Consider the following 14,921-nt stretch of genomic DNA (forward strand, 5'->3'; position numbering starts at 1 on the left):
AGCACAAATCGTTTCTGACGTAGTGTACAAAATTCTTGGTAATTTGTCATCTAGTTCACATGTATATGAAATTTGTTATTTTTGTATGGATTTTTACAAAACTAGTTTGCATCTCACTTCTTTGACAAAGAATGGATATGCTTCCTTTCAACCTTTTTTTTAAAAAAAACTTCTACATATGCTTTTGGAGTGTTTTTATATTTTTACCGCACTGAATATTTCTTCCTACAAGTTGTCCCATGTGCACGTATTCATTTTTTTTTTGTCCTGTGGGTGCTACCTTTACTCTTTGCCACTATAAGCGTTCTGGTGAGCTCACACAGGGACACAATCAAAAGGCACACCAACACCCCCAAATGATCAAAACCGGTTGCCCCCTCTCACCAGGAGAGATGCTAACCATCGTACAAAGCACGAGCGTGTACAATTAGCATAGGTACGAGAAAGCACCTTAAGGATGTCAAGTGCAAACGGAGAGGGTTTAGGATCAAACGGGTGCTTGCCAAGAGAATGGGTTTAAAATAGATCTGCTAAGAGAACAGGTTTAAAATAGACCTTTTTTTGAGGGGTGGGGGTGTTCTTATTTTTTGGAGGGGGTGAGGGTGTTCTTGGTCCGCGTTAGGTCTAAGGAACCTAAGAACGAACATAACGGCCGGGCCGATTAGTCTGGTCTAAGGAACCTAAGAACGAACATAACGGCCGATTAATCTGGTCTAAGGTCCGTTTGAAATTGCTAGTTCAATTATGCTTAGTGGCGGCATCGGACAACAACCTTCTACTCGAAAGAAATGGAGTTTTCTTTTACCATCAAATCAAATAGGTTTGCTGAATAGATCTGCCGTAGTGAACTTTAGACTTCAAATCTCTACATATGGTTATAAGGAGGGGTTTCTCCCGGTGACGCTCATTGACCTCTCTCCCTCAAAAAAAGAAGCAGCAGATTTCTGTAGGTAGGCGTTCTGTATCAACAGTTGGACTTGGACATGGCTCATGGCTGAACTCTGAACTTTGCATCACCCATACTATTCCACATTTCCACTAGACAGCCGAAGATGGGGGCGTCAGCAGCACCCTTCACCGGTGGCTTCCTCTGCCCGACCAAACCAAGGACACCACCGCTCCCGTCCTCCACCTCCCGATCTTCTCACTCCCGCCTCCACTTCCGCATCCGATCCCCCAAACCCAAGAACCCGGCGGCGGCGCCCGTCTCCTCTCGCATGGAAGCGTCCCTGCCCCAGGCGCGCGACGCCCAGGGAGGGGCGGAGTCGGCCATGAAGCTGCTGTTCGTGGAGATGGGCGTCGGCTACGACCAGCACGGCCAGGACATCACCGCCGCCGCCGTGCGCGCCTGCAAGGATGCCATATCCTCCAACTCCATCCCCGCCTTCCGCGGCGGTACGGAAATTTTTCGCCTTCTGCGATGTCCCTTGTCCTCGGGCATTCCGTCGAACATGTCGCCAGCACGCCAGGAGATGCTGAACTGAGTTGTTTTTGGTTGTGGGCTGCGCCTGCTGCAGGGTCTATACCCGGAGTGAACACCGACCAGATGAAGCTGCAGATCAAGCTCGGCGTGCCGAGGTCGACACAGCACTTGCTGGATGCTGAGAGAGTCAAAGCCGTCTTCCCCTAGTGAGCATTATTTCTGCCCTTCTTTTCTTTTCGTCCTGTTAAAAAGCTTTGAACTTGCTGAACAGTTGCCGTGCAATGGTGTGATGGCTCTTAGTTTATATTGAAGTAGAATTTTCCATAATCCTTGACGCTGGGCATGTAATCTCATAACGGGTAGGTCTTAGGGGAGCAAGTATAGGCCTCTTGATTTGAAGCCCTGCTTCATTCTTGGGCTCTGATATAGTCACAGAACAACACATTGTCAACAATTGCTGAATGTATAAGCGTATAAGCGGATGTTTTCTTAGCACAATATCATGATAACCCCTACTCATTGAATTGCGTAGAAAAAACTTTCTGGCGGCGGTGCTCATAAGTCCTAACAGTACGGACGTTTTGTTAGTGTGGTCCTCAACAATTGAAATTGCATAGTATCTATTGGCACAGGGAGATGACAATCCAATGGTTAGGCAACCTTGGGCTTGTGTTCATGTAGTACTCTGTAGTACCTCCATGACCTCTGTGCCATATAACAGTCTTTTTCTCTGGCCTTGTTTTCTTTTTGACCTAAATACATACCTAAATGTAGCTATAAACACCTAATTTTCCTGCTTCAGTCAAGCTTGTACGACATTCTTTAAGAGTTCATTGCATCGGCATAACACGAGAATACCTTTATAAAGATTTGGAGGGATCACCATTTTAGTAAACCTCCATCATTTGAGCCATCGAACACCTTTCGCTAAGACTTGCAATTGCTTCATCAACTGGGACAGCAAATGATGCATTGTCATCGTTTTACTAAAGGAGGGTGTTGAAATGCTCCACACTGTGAAATGTTTTAGATGTGAAAATTTTTATTTGAGTCAAACAAAACCTTGCACATAAGCCATACTATAACATTTTATACTATCTAGTGAAAATAGCATGCTGATAAAACCACACTAGTCTTCCATCAATTGGCATTTGCTAATCAGTTGATGCCTGTACATTCAGTGATGGAATGCTCAATAGTTGTGCTATGCAATTTTAGATAAGACTGTTGATAAGATATAATTTGGAATGAAATTATGAAAATTTACATTCATAGATATATTTGGGTATCACATATGGAAAAGCAGTCATGTTTACTTGAAACATTGGGAAGAATCTTGCACGAGTTGAATATGGCAGGGTAGTCATGCATTTTCCATGAAGTCATATTCATGGCTGCACCTTTCAGTAAGATTGAAGACGTAGAGTGCACTAATCATTCAGTAGGCATTCAGCAAGATTGTCAACATGATCGACAATGTGAAAACCTTGCCAAAATCAAGTGCCATGGATGATGGATTGGATGGTGGTGTTTGGCTGTACAACTATCCCTGACCAGATTAAGTAGGCATGATCTCAATTTCAACAGAATGTATTATTGTCAATTGTGCTGATAGTTTGATCTTGGTTTATGGATCTCATATGCCATTTCCTCGATTTTTCGCAGTGGCGAGATAATCAGCTTCGAGGTTGTCGATGGCGGCATGATCTGTTCGAGCGGCGTGTGCCTGGAAGCAATGGGGGACAAAAACGACGACTGCTACATAGTCAACGCTGCAGTTTACGTCGGCTATTGATGTAATTCTGGAAGAGCGGCTTTCACCTGGAACAGTAGAAATCGGGCAGGCCACCTCTATTTTGGAGAACTAGAGATGTTTTCCTACCTCAATAAGCATGTCATTGCTGAAATAAGTGCACTTCCTTGGTGTCGTATCGTATTCGTTCTATGCCTGCCCTCGTACGTCTTTTGGTCACGGCAGGCCCAGTTGGTTTCCGAGCATTTGCATGCGATCTTGATGGTTCTTGCGGCTGAGCCCCTGCCGTGCACGCTGCCCGGCCGGCTGTGTCCTTTGTCCCTCTTTTTTCTTGGGGAATGCTTGTACTGGTCACGAAGAGCGGTAGCCGCCGGAGGTGCCGACGACTGCTCTGCACCGCCGCGTCCGCCGTGAGTCGGGAGGACTGGACTGATCGCGGCGCGTTGGGCCCGGAACGCCTCCAGCCGGCAAGACTTTCTGCGTTTCCTAGCTACCTTTCAGTCTTGTCTTGGGAATCCAAATAAGGTACGAACAGTAGTCAGCTAATTTTTAGTTACCTAAAGTTTAGTCGACTCCAAACTAAACTTTAGTTCTAGCTGATCTGAACAGGACCTCAGTTAACTTCGCCATCCACGGCGTGGCCACCTGACCTGATCAGCGGTGATGGTAGCGACGCTCCGGTCACGACTCGCGAGCAGAAGAGAACGGCGTCGACTCCAATTTGATCGCGGCGCGCACGCACGCTTGTTAAGCGTTTTTCTTTAACCGCGCGCTGTTCGATCGAACAATCTGTCAGCGTGTGAGCGTCGGTTTCCGCTGATACTGGTAATAATCTGCCCATTACTATTATCTACGCAATATGTTGATTATTTTGCTCATGACTTATCACGTATGCAAAATGGAAAGGGTATGAATTATATAATACACGCAACTTCCTACTATTTGATAACAAACCCTTAATTGTTGGATAGCTTTGTTCTAACCAGGAAGGTTAAGTAAGGGGGTGTTTGGATACCATCCGCTAAAGTTTAGCACCTGTCACATCAGATGTTTGGATACTAATTAGGAGTATTAAACATATACTAATTACAAAACTAATTGCATAGATGAAGTCTAATTCGCGAGACGAATCTAGGCTTAATAGATTTGTCTCACGAATTAGTCCAGGGATTCTGCAATTAATTTTATAATTAGCTCATATTTAGTCCTCCTAATTAGCACCCGAACATCCGATGTGACACTGCTAAAGCTTAGCATCTAATATCCAAACACTCCCTAATCTAAACTCCCTAATTAGATTGGTGCAAAGTTGGTCCGGACTTGGGACATGTTGACTCGACTTTGGCCAAATCACCCCAGAGATGTTGAAGGCTGACGTGCTCTTATGCCTCGAGTGGATAATGATTATTGCTGTTGCATTTTGTAAATGATCATAATGCCCAACCTGCCAGTTTTTGGACTTGTATTCAAAACATTTAGTTACTTTTGTAAATGATCATAATGGCCAGCCTGAGTGGAGAATGATTATTGCTATTGTATTTAGGAACTTGCACAGCGAGAGTTTTTGGCAAATTCTAGAAGCTCTAGGCTTAAAAAGAAGCGGAAGAAAAGGGTACGACATGTGGTAAAGTTATAAGCAAGCCCTGAATCACACCACTCATCAGCAAAGGAGGTGAAATGAATTGAAATGACAAGTCAAGGAGGAAATCATAGGTTTCTCATTTTCCATTAATCATATCAAGTAGTGTAGAATTGCAACATTAGTACTAGCTAAAATAGAAATAGAAGCACTAGCAACATGGATCGGTTGGCAAAACAATAAATTGGTAAGAGTGGTATATACATATCATGTTTGTACCTGAAACCTCAACTTACAAATTTTACATTTTCCATTAGATAACCAGGTTCAGAGAGGTGCGTAGTCATCTCTTCAGATATGAGACTGGTTAGAGCTTGGATTAGTGATGGTGGATCAAATATGACGCCCACCTTTGGGTCATGCACTGACTCCACGGTTACCTGCAAGATGGATTGGCATACGAAAACAACTGTTTCAGCAAAAAGCTGTAGTACAGAAGCATTAGTGCATAATGTAATATCTTGTACAAGACTTAAGGTTGTTTATTGTATAAATACCAACAGTAGATGCCTAGATACTATATTAAGCTTGCCCAACTGGATTTTCTAAGGCCTAAGGCAATCCCACTGCATGTACAATCCACAATTCCACGTCAAGTACTTTGACTCAGATAAGCAATAATACGATGAACAATTGGAATACTATTTCAGTTGCATAATGAAAACCCCAGCAGATAGGATCAGAAACTTCAAAGATTTATCATCCCAGCCAAAACAAGACTTACAAAAATAACTTGCTGGGTGAAACAGTAGGGAAAACAACATTTCCTCATCCTTTCTAGATCAATAATTTCCATCACAGCTAATAAACTAGAGATACTTACCACATGAAATATTCCCTGAGCAGCCAAATTTTCAACATCTAAAGGAACTTGGCCTCCTTCTGGAACCAATATAGCATTTACATAGTCATTGGGCTGCACACAACAGAGAAATAAAAGGGAAATCTTAGAAGAGAAAAGGCATGCATTCTCAAAACTGTTGTTGAATTTTGGACCAAGCAAGAATCTCCTATTTAGTTTGCAAATGATATTACACCATTGTTCCAGTAAATTGTTTAGAGGAATATACAACAAACTTACATGATTCTTTAGGCTTTTGTGAGGATCTCCATAAGTCCGATTTAGAGAATCAGTAATTGCAGTTACAAAGCCAGAGGTAGACAGCCCGACAGTCTCTCTGTCATGCGACCCATTCAAAAGTAGTACCTAGATTCAACAGGATTCAGACAGAAACACATTTTTAGTGAAACAATCAAGAGACACAAATACTACAAACTTCAGGACATTACAAGACAAGCAATGCAACAAGTTTTACACACTCCTTCACTTGTCAAATTAATGTAGAGAGTAGATCAGATCCCTTCAATGCCACTTCAGGGCATCTTTCTAACCAAGCCTCAGTTAGGCAAATAGCACTTAAAGTTTGATGTGTACATAACTAAGAGGGAACATATTTAGCCCGAGACAAATGGAATCAAAGATCAATGTAATCAAGCACGGAAATGTGATACCTGATCCGATTTCTTAGCATAGTTACCTTGGGGATGGATCTCGACGCTATAGTCTCACCAATGCCACGCAATACCTGCATAAGCTTTAATGTAAGAGAGGTTCCAGAGTGGATGATGCAAAAACATGGAAGTGCAAGAGCAAGAAGTTAGATCCAATGTTATTCAATTGAGTGTGGGTTGACAGGTCAGCCTGAAGTAAGTATTCCAACTTCCATATGGTTTCAGGCTAAGAGGTGCTGGGTTATGGTCGGCGGAGCACTTCAGTTGAGTAATTTAATGCTCCTAACTACTATGTCAGCCGTTTTTCTTCTGCAGTTATCCCATCTAAAACACTTTATCAAGCCAAACAATATTATACTGGCAAGATATGTCACAGGAAATAAGGTATGAGTAAACCCAATAATGTTGCCAGACCGTCTGCAGTACTCTGAGCTGGCTCCTGAAAAGAAGCTTCATTTGCCTGGGACCCTGTCTAGGCATTTACCTGTACTTATTTGCTAGCCTGCTTTAATGAAAAGGCAGAGCAACTGCCATTGCCCTAAAATAAGTAAAGCTAATACATCTGGGACTAATATTAACAAACCCATAATTATTGAGCCTGAACAAGACCATGCCTATGAGTCTAGCAATCAGAAAAAACAACTTTGTTTTATCACTACAGCATGTCAAACAAATGTCATGAATCATGAGTATGCTAAAATTTATGAAGGCAAAGAATTCACGAGAAGCGTGCAATAAAGAAGTAACGGTATGCTGAAGAAGTAATAGCCCTGTGCAAGCAAACCAAAAGCAGCAGCATTACCAGTGATGGACAAACTGATGTAAACAGTGATCCCATAGCATAGACAATGCAGTCCACTTTACTTAACTGCTCCAAAACTGTATGGTTAGCTTCCGGGAAAACCTACAATGAAAGTTTAGCAGAAAACAATCAGGAATGGTGGCAGATACCAAATATAGTTTTCAGATATCATGACAGCTTATCAAGTTTACATGTTATTGAGCCATAACTGATATTTAAAAGATGTATTTCTATTGATGCAAGAAGATAGCTAAATTTTGGGAAAAAATGCAAAACTCCACTTGCAAGTTTGGGAAGTTCGCCAAAAATTCACCCTACATAGTTTGTTGTCAGCATTTCCCCTGCAAGTTTTATTTGGTTTTAAGAACCCCTCTAATACAATGACCAGGCAAGGAAGAGCCCGTCATTGCTCCAACATGGCTCATGGATCTCCAGCGTGGCACCTCAGTGGCACAGTAGAGTCCTGTGGTACCTAACGGCTGACTCATCAACCACTGATCAGGATCGGATTGAACTCAACACGAAGCTTTCTTTCAACCAAATTGAATTCATTAATATAGGTCAATAATCAAATCCTGCGTGGATGTGTTTTTGCAGTTCTCCCTAAATTCTGAGCATATGGACATTATTGTAGGACTAGATTACACCATACAGAGGTTGGCACATGTGCAATTGTTATTTTCAAAGATAAGTTTGCCAAGAACTTAAAAAACACTGATAAAATAGTGTTCTTGGAAAAGCTGACATTTTACCATGTCATCATTAAGCTTTGATCATAAAGTGGAATATGAAGACATTCGGACCCATTATATTGAGTGACTTGTACTTATGAGCTTTGCTGCTTGGGTAAACCTAAACGTCAAAATGTTAAAGCACTCCTTGCCTAGAAATAATATAGCATTTTAACTATCTAAAAAATCGAAACAAAATGAGGACATACCTCATGTAACAGGCTGCTACCTTCACTTGACATGTAAAACACACGTTTGATCCTTGAAGGAAGTGCAGTACATGAATTACAATCCTTTCCGGAAAAGGAAATAAAACAGGAAATCAATTAGCAAAGAACAATCACAGGGAGAAATCAACAACGGCGCATAGATTGAAGGAAAGAAGGAGCATCTAGAGGTCACAAAATGTGAAATGAATTTGGAGACATAAAGCATGTCATCAACAAAGAACATGTAGCAAATCATTAGCAATCGACATAGCAGAGACAGCTTGAAGCCTAGGCCTCGTTTGGAACCCAGGGACAAGCTTTAGCCCTCTTATTTGAATGCAAAGTAGGAGGACTAAACATGGGGTAATTGCACAGATTATGGCAAATTAGTGGTTGGAGCCCATTAGCACACATAGGGCTAAACTTTAGCCCCCTGTTTTAGCCCATCCAAACAGGGCCTAAGAACACTCAAGTTCACTGCTTCAAATTAGACAACATTGGTGACTTGCTCTTTATGCTTAGGGTAACTATGAAACATGAAACAAAAATTCCAAGCCGCGATGACAAACAATTATTTTCAAGACTAAACTGCTGTTTAAGCCAACCAAACTAATACAGGTTAAAAAAGGTAAACTATAACATGAAGTTTTAATTAATTTAACTGAACAAAACCATTTTTAGGAGATTTTTTTTATCCCCCAATATTTTAGAAAATAAATCTACCTTAGACTTCATGATGTATGTCATTAAATTGCAGAAATGTAGAATTAGAACTGACATAACTTAGATCATCTTTCCAATAGAAAACAAGATTGTTATTTCTTTCATTTCCCTTGATCTATTTTGAATGACAAAGACATGTACCGGATAGTACCATCAAAATTCAAGCTAGTGACTAAACCAAAGTATCTATGTCCATTAGTACAGAATCTGTAGTCCAAGATATCACCTCAAGCAGTTAGGTAACTGTAACCACAAAAACATGAAACAAATAGTTTCTTGCATGCTTTTAGGCTAAAAAACCTCAGGTAATATCAGCAGTATTCACTCTGAAAATATGGTACTCTTTGAAGTACCTTATTGACAACTTCTCGGCGTCCATTGCTTGGATGTGATATTTCGTTTTGGCCACGAATGATAGTCCCATCCTACAAATGGAAGGTTTTATCTTAAATGAAGAACAAGAAGATGTATCAACAAAGGAATTATGGTGTTTCTTTGGTTTTATAATCAAGGGATGTGCATATTTATAGAAGTAACTTTGCAAACACAAATAACCCTGCCAGATCTAGAACTCTTAATAAATGCAAGCTTGTATTTGTACAAAAAAGATACAAGCTTATAAGATAGCTACTTGCCTAATTGCAGAAAGTGCACCAAAAAAATGATTGCAATAATAAAAAAGGGATCCAAAATAAATAATGGGTGAAGCAAAAATTCAGCCAAAGGGCAAGTAACAAGAAGCAACACAGAAATGTATACAACAGTTACATGTACAACATGAGTAAAACTTGGTAAGTGAGATTACCCATAGTTCACATCCCAGAGTAAGTCTGTCGTTTGTTGATATAACAGGAAGCACAAGACTTTCTGCAGGGATCTGTGATACGCGAGAAAACAAAAAAATTGCAGCATCCAACGACTGGAAGAATATGCGTGCCCCAGCAAAAAAGAAATTTCCGATGCTGCAAGAATAAATCAATATGTGGTGAGGTAAATGAAACGCAAACAGGGAGTATTGACTTGACCTCAAGGGCTATTCCCTGTATGGTAAGTAACATCAGAAAACAGGATATTTTGTGCATATCATTGAGTACACCAAAAAGTTTCAACACGCCAACAATGGTCTCACAATGAAAAGCAATGAAGTTTTACAAGAACATCTATTGCAAATTTCACCTTAGAAGAATCACCTGCCGTTGGTGAAGCAAAACATTTCAGCTGACCGTCGAAGTATCTGCATTCAAAAGAAATAAAATCATTATGTGTTACTAAGAGAATAGGTAATACATTGCTTAATAATTAACCTATGGATTGCACAAAAGGCGTGACAGACAGACCTCATTGTGGAAGTAGACCAAAAAGGCACGAATTGTTTCCCTGTATGGACGAGAGACTCCATCCCATAACGAGTGGTCTCCTTCTACGATCTGGTACCTATCAAATCCAGAAATTAACATTGATTATTCATAAAGAAGACATTATTTGGACATTAGGCCTGAAACTGACAAGAATAAATAAAATTGATCTGCAAAAGAGGAAGATATTTCTACCATTCCAGCTTTGCTTCTGAAGGATCAATAGGCAAGCGATGCCCAAGCAATTTCCGAACAGAAAGGGCTTCTGAAGTACTTTCATCAGACAATCTCAAACATCTTGATCTTATGTCTCCCACAGCAGGTCCACCTAATACACGGAGGCGAACGCTGACCATCATAACAGATTCGACACATGCAGATATCCTGATACATTTCAAGTAACATGGAAATCAATTTCGTGGTAACATAGACCTACCAAGCACACGTACAATCTCAGCCGTGCTTCCACCATCATCAGAAACAGGGAGCACATGCACAACTCGAGTAGTGACTTTCTTCAGCTCCTCAACAACGCCATTAAATGCCGTACCACCTGAATCAAACTCAAAAGGTCAGGAGGGCAATTTCTTAGGAGGAAACAAGAAATCATCACAAAATAGGAAAAGCTAGATGACAGAGATGCCAAGGAACAACAAGACAAATTGAGGTTTACTCTCTGCAAACTTTTGACAAGTTAAATTGTCAGCACTATGCATTTCTTTCCGTTGCTATTCCAAAGTTCCCATGTAACTAGAGATTAACTTTCCGTGGCAGGACAATAATAAGAAGAAACAAAAACGGCACTTGTTTGTTTATATCTACCAATATTTTTCATTGTCAAACCATGGCAGCTACACACCATCCATCAACCACCACTGTACTGTTGATTGGCACATGAAAAACGGCACTGCATTCGAATGTGCTTTGGAGGCTGCCTAGATGTGCCATAGGACGGCAGTGAGGATTGCCGAGCGTACAGCAGGCACAGTTCTGTCAGGTAACTCCGGTAGAGTCCAGAGTTCCCGGAAGGAACTGAGATACGGCACGGATGGCCATCCAAGGAGGCGTCAGATCCTTCTGGCACGATTGCACCGAAGCAGGAGGTGGTCTTGATCTTCATGAGCACCACAGAAGGTGCAAGACGGGGAGTCGATGATGTTGCGGTGATGTAGAAGTGCAGCAGATGGGAGGCGGTGCCTGTGCACTAACCATAGGAAGTGCTTGCAGCGGGGGATGGCAACATTGTTCCAAATGCAAGGAGCAAACAGGTCCTGCGGCTGATGAATTGAGCTCCAGTGGTAGAAAGCCGCTGAGGAGAACGGCAGCATCTTCGAGCCCATGCCGCGCCGATCCTGAATCAGAGGGTTGGGTTGCACTTGCTGCAGTGCTTGGCCCAGAGTGGCAAGATCAGTGGTGGCAGTAGAGCTGAGGTGGGAAGCAAGATGGAGGTTCCATTGGCCTCCAGCCCAAGCATTACGGACAGAGATATGAGGTCGCTCCGAGTGTGAGAAGAGGGCCGGGAAGATATCAGCCAGAGGGACGCCCGATCCAGTGATCGTACCATAAACTGATGGAGGAATCGTTGCCCAGGTGAGTGGAGGTACATTGGCGAAACTGTGGCAGTAGTTGTAGAAGGGCGCTCCAGATCGGTGTGTCCAGGTAGTGTTGTTCACCAAGATCACGGTTGGCACTTTCACCATAGAAACGATGGAACCATCTTTGCCAATTGGTGGTTGGTTCCTGGTGGAGTTTGCTTAGGAATTTGGACAGGGGCCCTGGTTTTGTACTGACAGGTTCTTGACACCGAGACCTCCCTGTTGCTTGTCCCAACAAACCATTTCCCAAGCGACCTTACACTGACCACCATTGCAAGAGTCTTCACCAGTCCAAAGAAAGGCACGGCGAGTAGAATCAATTGCCTGAATTGTGCCCTGTGGAAGAAGAATGGATCCCATCGCGTATACAGCTCGAGCTCCCAGCACCGCATTGGCAAGCAGGGTGCGCCCACTGGGTGTAAGCAAGGGACCACACCAACCCGGAATGTATGCTGATACAGCCTTGACCAGAGGCTGCAGATCACAAATGCGCACCTTGTTGTGGGAGAAAGGCAACCCCAGGTATCTGACGCTGGAACACCAATAGGCACGAAGGTGCTCTTGTCATAGTTGATATGCAAGCCGGTCATAGCCGAGAACTGATCCAAGATTTCTTTGAGGCGCCGGAGTTGGGAAGGCACCGCCCGGACAATGATCAAAGTATCGTCAGCATACTGGAGCATAGGGCAGGGCAGGTCTTCAACGAGTGGGTGTTGAAGTTCACCAAGCGTTGACGCATGAAGCACCATTTGTTGTAAGAGATCAGCAACAAGGATGAAGAGATATGGTGACAACAGGTCACCTTGGCGGAGTCCTTTACGACACTGGATCCATCTACCCGGAACACCATTAAGGACGACGGCTATCTGACTAGACTCGTTGAGCAGCTGAATCCATTTGCACCACTCATGAAGCCCTTGGCTCGGAGGATAGCATCCATAGCTGCCCAATCAACGGAGTCAAATGCCTTTCTGAAATCAAGTTTGAGGATGATCGCTTGGGCTCCTCTCTTGTGGCAGCACTGGACAATTTCAGCTGCATAAAGAAAATTCTCCGCAATGCAACGGCCCTTGAGGAAACCAGTCTGGTCTGAGTGCACGAGAAGAGGAACAAGGGGCTGCAGGCGCATGGTCATACCCTTGGTGCAAAGCTTGGTGACACAATTCTGCAGGGAGATTGGACGGTAGTCTTTGGGCTTGGTTGCACCGTCCTTCTTCGGCAGTAGAGCAAGGTAAGCTTTGTTGATGCGAAGTAGTTGCGCCGTGCCTAACTGGAAGTCGAGCAAGAGCTGAAGGAGGTCGTCAGCCACAAGGTTCCAGTTCTTCTGAAAGAACAAAGGCGTGAAGCCATCCGGGCCAGGGGTGCAATCCGGCCGCATGGAGGCAAGCACGAGACGGAGCTCGCTGCGAGTGAACGGCACAATGAGGCCAGCTGCTTGAGACGGTGTGAGGGCAGTGGAGGCCATGAGGCTTTGGAGCTGAGGAGCTGGAAGTGGCGTGCATTGATCCTGTTGACCGAGAAGCTGACTGTAAAAGGAGTGGAGGACAGCAGCCTTGGCCGCATGAGAGTCCACCATGGAGCCATCATCGAGTTCGAGCACTTTGATTTGACTACGGCGCCAGTTAATGGTTGCAGTCATGTGGAAGATGCGCGAATTCTCATCACCCAAAGTGCAGAAGAGCCCGAAATCACAGACATGGCTAGCTCCCTCGAATTGGTGCGCATTATTCAGCAATCCGATCATAAGCGCTACCGATTCACACGACTCATACGCGCGCGCGGACCTCATTGGAGTTGCGTGCGCATCCACGCACCGAAACCCAGGCGCAATCCTCCAAACCACCTCAATCCCCGAATCCCCTCTCAGCCGCGGAACGAAACCCCACCCGCACCCACTCATTGAGAGGCAAGAGGGAGGAACGGTCACCTGAGAAGACGAGCAGCGACGGGGGCGCGTCGGAAGCGCCGGCGCCGGTGGCGGTGGAATGGCCGCCTCCGTTGGCGGCCATGGCGCGGCGGAGACGGCCCCGCGGCCGTGAGGCGGCAGATCTCGAGGCGCGGAGGAGTCCGCGGCTTCCGGGAGCGGAAGCGAAGGCACGGGGGTGGCTTATGTTGTAGCGCGGGCACGCGACGAGCGCCATCTCGGATTCTCGCGGGTGAGGTGGAGTGGAGCTGGAGCCCAAGGGGGGCCGTGCGGAGGAAGCAGCCGCGCCGGCCCGCATCGGACGAGAACGAAACGAGCGGCGCGCGTCTCCTCCTCCCTCGTGCTCGCTCGCACACTGTGGCACCGGCCACTGCGGGGGATTGGGCGCACCAGCCGAGGCGCCGACGTGGCACCGGGGCGTCAGTTACTGCTGATTCTGGTGGTCCAAGCAAGGTGCGTGGACTCGGTGGGCGGGCTCGACGAGGGAATGGCCTCCTGGGCTTGGGATTAGGGTCTCGGCCCATGGGGAAACAGCGCCTGATTTTTTTTAGCCGGCTATTAGTTAGAAATTCCGATTTTTGAACGGGAACGCTCGCCCTTGCACTCAAATCATTCCGGCACCTGCATCGCAGCACGTCTCCAGCGTCCGAAAAATATGATGGATGAATGCCGCGGCCCGGCATCCTCATTACGCGCATCATCCTTGCAAGGCGAAACGCGACATGATGCGCACTCGAGCGAACCACACACACACCCCACCACACGTACCGCACGTTACCGATTCTTTAAGCGATGGCTTCACTCCCTCCAGGTCCAGGCTCCATGATCAGTCGTCCCCAGCTTTTTCGCAGTGCACACCTCCTTCGGGGTGTCGCCGCGCCGCGAACGTGCGTGCTCTTCTTGCAAAATTGTTAACCTCGACAAGCTGCGCTCGCGCGTCTCAGGCAAAGGCACGTTGGCCGCACTGTCTGTCTGCACGGGGGTGGTGTCAAATGAAAATGCCCGGACCCTGCAAAAGGCTCTGGAGCTGCGTATTGTACTCCTGTGTGCCGGAGACAAGAAACAACAACATTTGTGCCCATTCAGAATTTCAGATCGTGGGTTAAAAGGCGCCTTTCTGATTTCGAAAAACGACTAGGCCACGTGAGTAGGGGGACTAGAATATCTACGTGCCACGTCAAGCGCTACCACTACTGATTGATTATTAGCAATGCGGTAACAAACAACAGGTAGTAGTAAGCACCTCCTATCATCC

General features: G+C 44.9%; 2 protein-coding genes across 2 annotated transcripts; one reads left to right on the forward strand and one right to left on the reverse strand.

Moving 5' to 3' along the window:
* The first annotated feature begins 934 nt into the window (after nucleotides 1-934).
* LOC101762190 lies at nucleotides 935-3,368 on the forward strand. Its single transcript, XM_004969099.4, has 3 exons — nucleotides 935-1,395; nucleotides 1,518-1,629; nucleotides 3,089-3,368. The coding sequence occupies exons 1-3, from the start codon at nucleotides 1,053-1,055 to the stop codon at nucleotides 3,216-3,218; spliced, it is 585 nt and encodes a 194-aa protein (XP_004969156.1). The 5' UTR covers nucleotides 935-1,052; the 3' UTR covers nucleotides 3,219-3,368.
* Nucleotides 3,369-4,874: 1,506 nt separating this feature from the next.
* Nucleotides 4,875-14,037, reverse strand: LOC101762591 (uncharacterized protein YNL011C). The gene is made up of 13 exons (XM_004969100.2): nucleotides 13,670-14,037; nucleotides 10,584-10,700; nucleotides 10,343-10,475; nucleotides 10,130-10,226; nucleotides 9,983-10,026; nucleotides 9,598-9,754; nucleotides 9,146-9,217; nucleotides 8,070-8,153; nucleotides 7,130-7,231; nucleotides 6,354-6,401; nucleotides 5,897-6,022; nucleotides 5,639-5,731; nucleotides 4,875-5,195 (listed from the first exon to the last, which is right to left on the reverse strand). The coding sequence occupies exons 1-13, from the start codon at nucleotides 13,962-13,964 to the stop codon at nucleotides 5,043-5,045; spliced, it is 1,521 nt and encodes a 506-aa protein (XP_004969157.1). The 5' UTR covers nucleotides 13,965-14,037; the 3' UTR covers nucleotides 4,875-5,042.
* Nucleotides 14,038-14,921: the final 884 nt, after the last annotated feature.

Source organism: Setaria italica, chromosome V (genome assembly GCF_000263155.2).
Source record: "Setaria italica strain Yugu1 chromosome V, Setaria_italica_v2.0, whole genome shotgun sequence".
Lineage (NCBI taxonomy): Eukaryota > Viridiplantae > Streptophyta > Magnoliopsida > Poales > Poaceae > Setaria > Setaria italica.

What these genes read in the sequence shown, in the direction of transcription:
- LOC101762591 (XM_004969100.2), bottom strand. Translation starts at nt 13,964, where the DNA reads ATGCGGGCCGGCGCGGCTGCTTCCTCCGCACGGCCCCCCTTGGGCTCC. An exon ending in TCAGAAGCAAAGCTGGAATG is followed by an intron (nt 10,227 to 10,342) that starts GTAGAAATATCT and finishes TGGATTTGATAG; the next exon opens with GTACCAGATCGTAGAAGGAG. An exon ending in CGTCGAGATCCATCCCCAAG is followed by an intron (nt 6,023 to 6,353) that starts GTAACTATGCTA and finishes TGTTGAATCTAG; the next exon opens with GTACTACTTTTGAATGGGTC.
- LOC101762190 (XM_004969099.4), top strand. Translation starts at nt 1,053, where the DNA reads ATGGGGGCGTCAGCAGCACCCTTCACCGGTGGCTTCCTCTGCCCGACC. An exon ending in CATCCCCGCCTTCCGCGGCG is followed by an intron (nt 1,396 to 1,517) that starts GTACGGAAATTT and finishes CGCCTGCTGCAG; the next exon opens with GGTCTATACCCGGAGTGAAC. An exon ending in GTCAAAGCCGTCTTCCCCTA is followed by an intron (nt 1,630 to 3,088) that starts GTGAGCATTATT and finishes GATTTTTCGCAG; the next exon opens with TGGCGAGATAATCAGCTTCG.